This window comes from Eimeria tenella, genomic scaffold (assembly GCF_000499545.2).
Source record: "Eimeria tenella Houghton genomic scaffold, Eth_scaff2918, whole genome shotgun sequence".
Classification (NCBI taxonomy): Eukaryota; Apicomplexa; class Conoidasida; order Eucoccidiorida; family Eimeriidae; genus Eimeria; species Eimeria tenella.
Window position 1 is genome coordinate 1 of NW_013542794.1, and position 1,872 is coordinate 1,872.

The window sequence follows — 1,872 nt, forward strand, 5'->3', positions numbered from 1 at the left end:
CCTCCCCCCCCCTCCTTTGCCTCGGCGTCAGCAGCAGCAGCAGCAGCAGCAGCAGCAGCAGAAGCAGCAGGAAACGGCTTTTTGGTTTTCCGCATTTCCTTGCTGACAGCAGCAGCAAAGAAGGAGTCGACGTCGACCTCGACCCTCTGTGGCTTACTCCGCTGCTGCTGCTGCTGCTGCTGCTGCTGCTGCTTGCTGTTTCCAGCAGCAGCAGCAGCAGGCTTAAGAAACCTGTCCAGGGTCACCTTGGGGACTTTGCTGCTGCTCTTCTTTGTCTCTTCGTCGCTGTCAGTTTCTCCGGGCTCCAAAACCACACAGCGGGTGCCGGTCTTCTTGGACTGCTTCTGCTGCTGCTGCTGCTGCTGCTGCTGCTGCTGCTGCTGCTCTTTGTTGCTGCTGCTCTTGGCGCCCTCCGCAGCTGAATTCTCCTCTTCGCTGTCCGACAGCACCACACGGCGCAGCCGCCCCGTTCTGCATCAGAAGCAAAACTTGAAGCAGCAAAGTCAGCAGCAGCAGCAGCAGCAGCAGCAGCAGCGCACTTAAGGGAGCGACAGGAACGTACTTGCGAGGCTTGGTGGCTTTGGGGGGGCTGAATGTCTCCTCATCGCTGCTGCTGCTGCTGCTGCTGCTGCTGCTCTGCACTACGGTGGCTTCACTCGCTTCCTCACTGCTTCCACTTTCGCTGCTGCTGCTGCTGCTGCTGCTGCGGGCCCGCTTTCCCCGGCCTCGCTGCTGAGGGGTGTCGGAGGCGCGGCGGCCTTTCTTTGCTGCTGCTGCTGCTGTTGCTGCTGCCGCTGCTGTCTTCTTCTTATCCCGCAGCTGTTCTGCTGCTGCTGCCTTTTTTGGGGCCTTCGAAGCGGCGGGTTTGCTCGTGCTGCTGCTGTTGCTGCTGCTGCTGCTGCTGCTCTTCGTGCTGCTGCTCTTGCTGCTCTTGCTGCTCTTGCTGCTGCTGATGTCCTTCCCCTGGCTAGCCACGACGCCTTCGGGGGCAAAAAAACTTCGAATGTCTGCCATGGTTGCTGCTGTTGAGGAGCGAGTGTTTAGGGTTTAGGGTTTAGGGTTTAGGGTTTAGTGTTTGGGGTTTGGGGTTGTGTTGGGTGCGCGAGACGCCCACACGCAGCCGCACAGTCCCACAGGCAGCTGTGAGTCCGTAGCCTGCGGCTTTTGCAATTTCAAAACCCTAAACCCTAAACCCTAAACCCTAAACCCTCCTCGTCGGCACCGGCGGCGGCGCATGCAGCAGGCGTTCAGGGGGTGAACTGGGGTCTTTGTGGCTGCGTTTTTAATTATTTTTTGAATAAAAATCTTTAAATTCGATTTATTAAAGGGTTTAAATGGCAAAAACTCTTTTATTTGCTGTTGGGGGGCCCCAGGCAGCAGACACGGGGGGGCCCCACCGCAGCAGCGGTGGGTGGTTGTTGGGGTGTACGTACAGCTGCTGCTCGCCACCGAACTTCCAACTTTAATTCATTAAATCTTTTTATTTTTAATTTATTTATTTTTATTTTTTTAATTTTCAGTAAAAGAACCATTTCAGCGCTGGCCGCCTCCTCCCTGTCTGAACCAGTTGCCCCTGCTGCTGCTGTTGAGAAGCTGCGGCTCCTGCTGCTAGAGCTGCAGCTGCTATTTCCGCAACTGCTGCTGCTGCTGCTGCTGCAGCTGCGGCTAACCAGCAAGTGCCTACTTCCGCAGCAAGCCAGCTGCAGCCAACTACAGCTGGCTACAACAGCTAGCCACAGCTAGCTACAGCTAGCCACAGCTAGCTACAGCTACCCGCAGCTAGCTGCAGATAACTGCTGCTACCTACAGCCACCTACGGCTAGTTACAGCTAGCTGCAGCTAGCTACAGCTAGCTGCAGCTAGCTACAGCTA

At 56.4% G+C, this 1,872-nt stretch overlaps 1 protein-coding gene across 1 annotated transcript; it reads right to left on the minus strand.

The window, feature by feature from the left end:
• Positions 1-53: 53 nt before the first annotated feature.
• Positions 54-1,014, minus strand: ETH_00040205 (uncharacterized protein; the record flags this gene model as incomplete). Its single annotated transcript, XM_013375621.1, has 2 exons — positions 54-471; positions 563-1,014. Coding segments are annotated over 2 exons (870 nt in total), but the record flags the coding sequence as incomplete, so codon positions are not given.
• Positions 1,015-1,872: the final 858 nt, after the last annotated feature.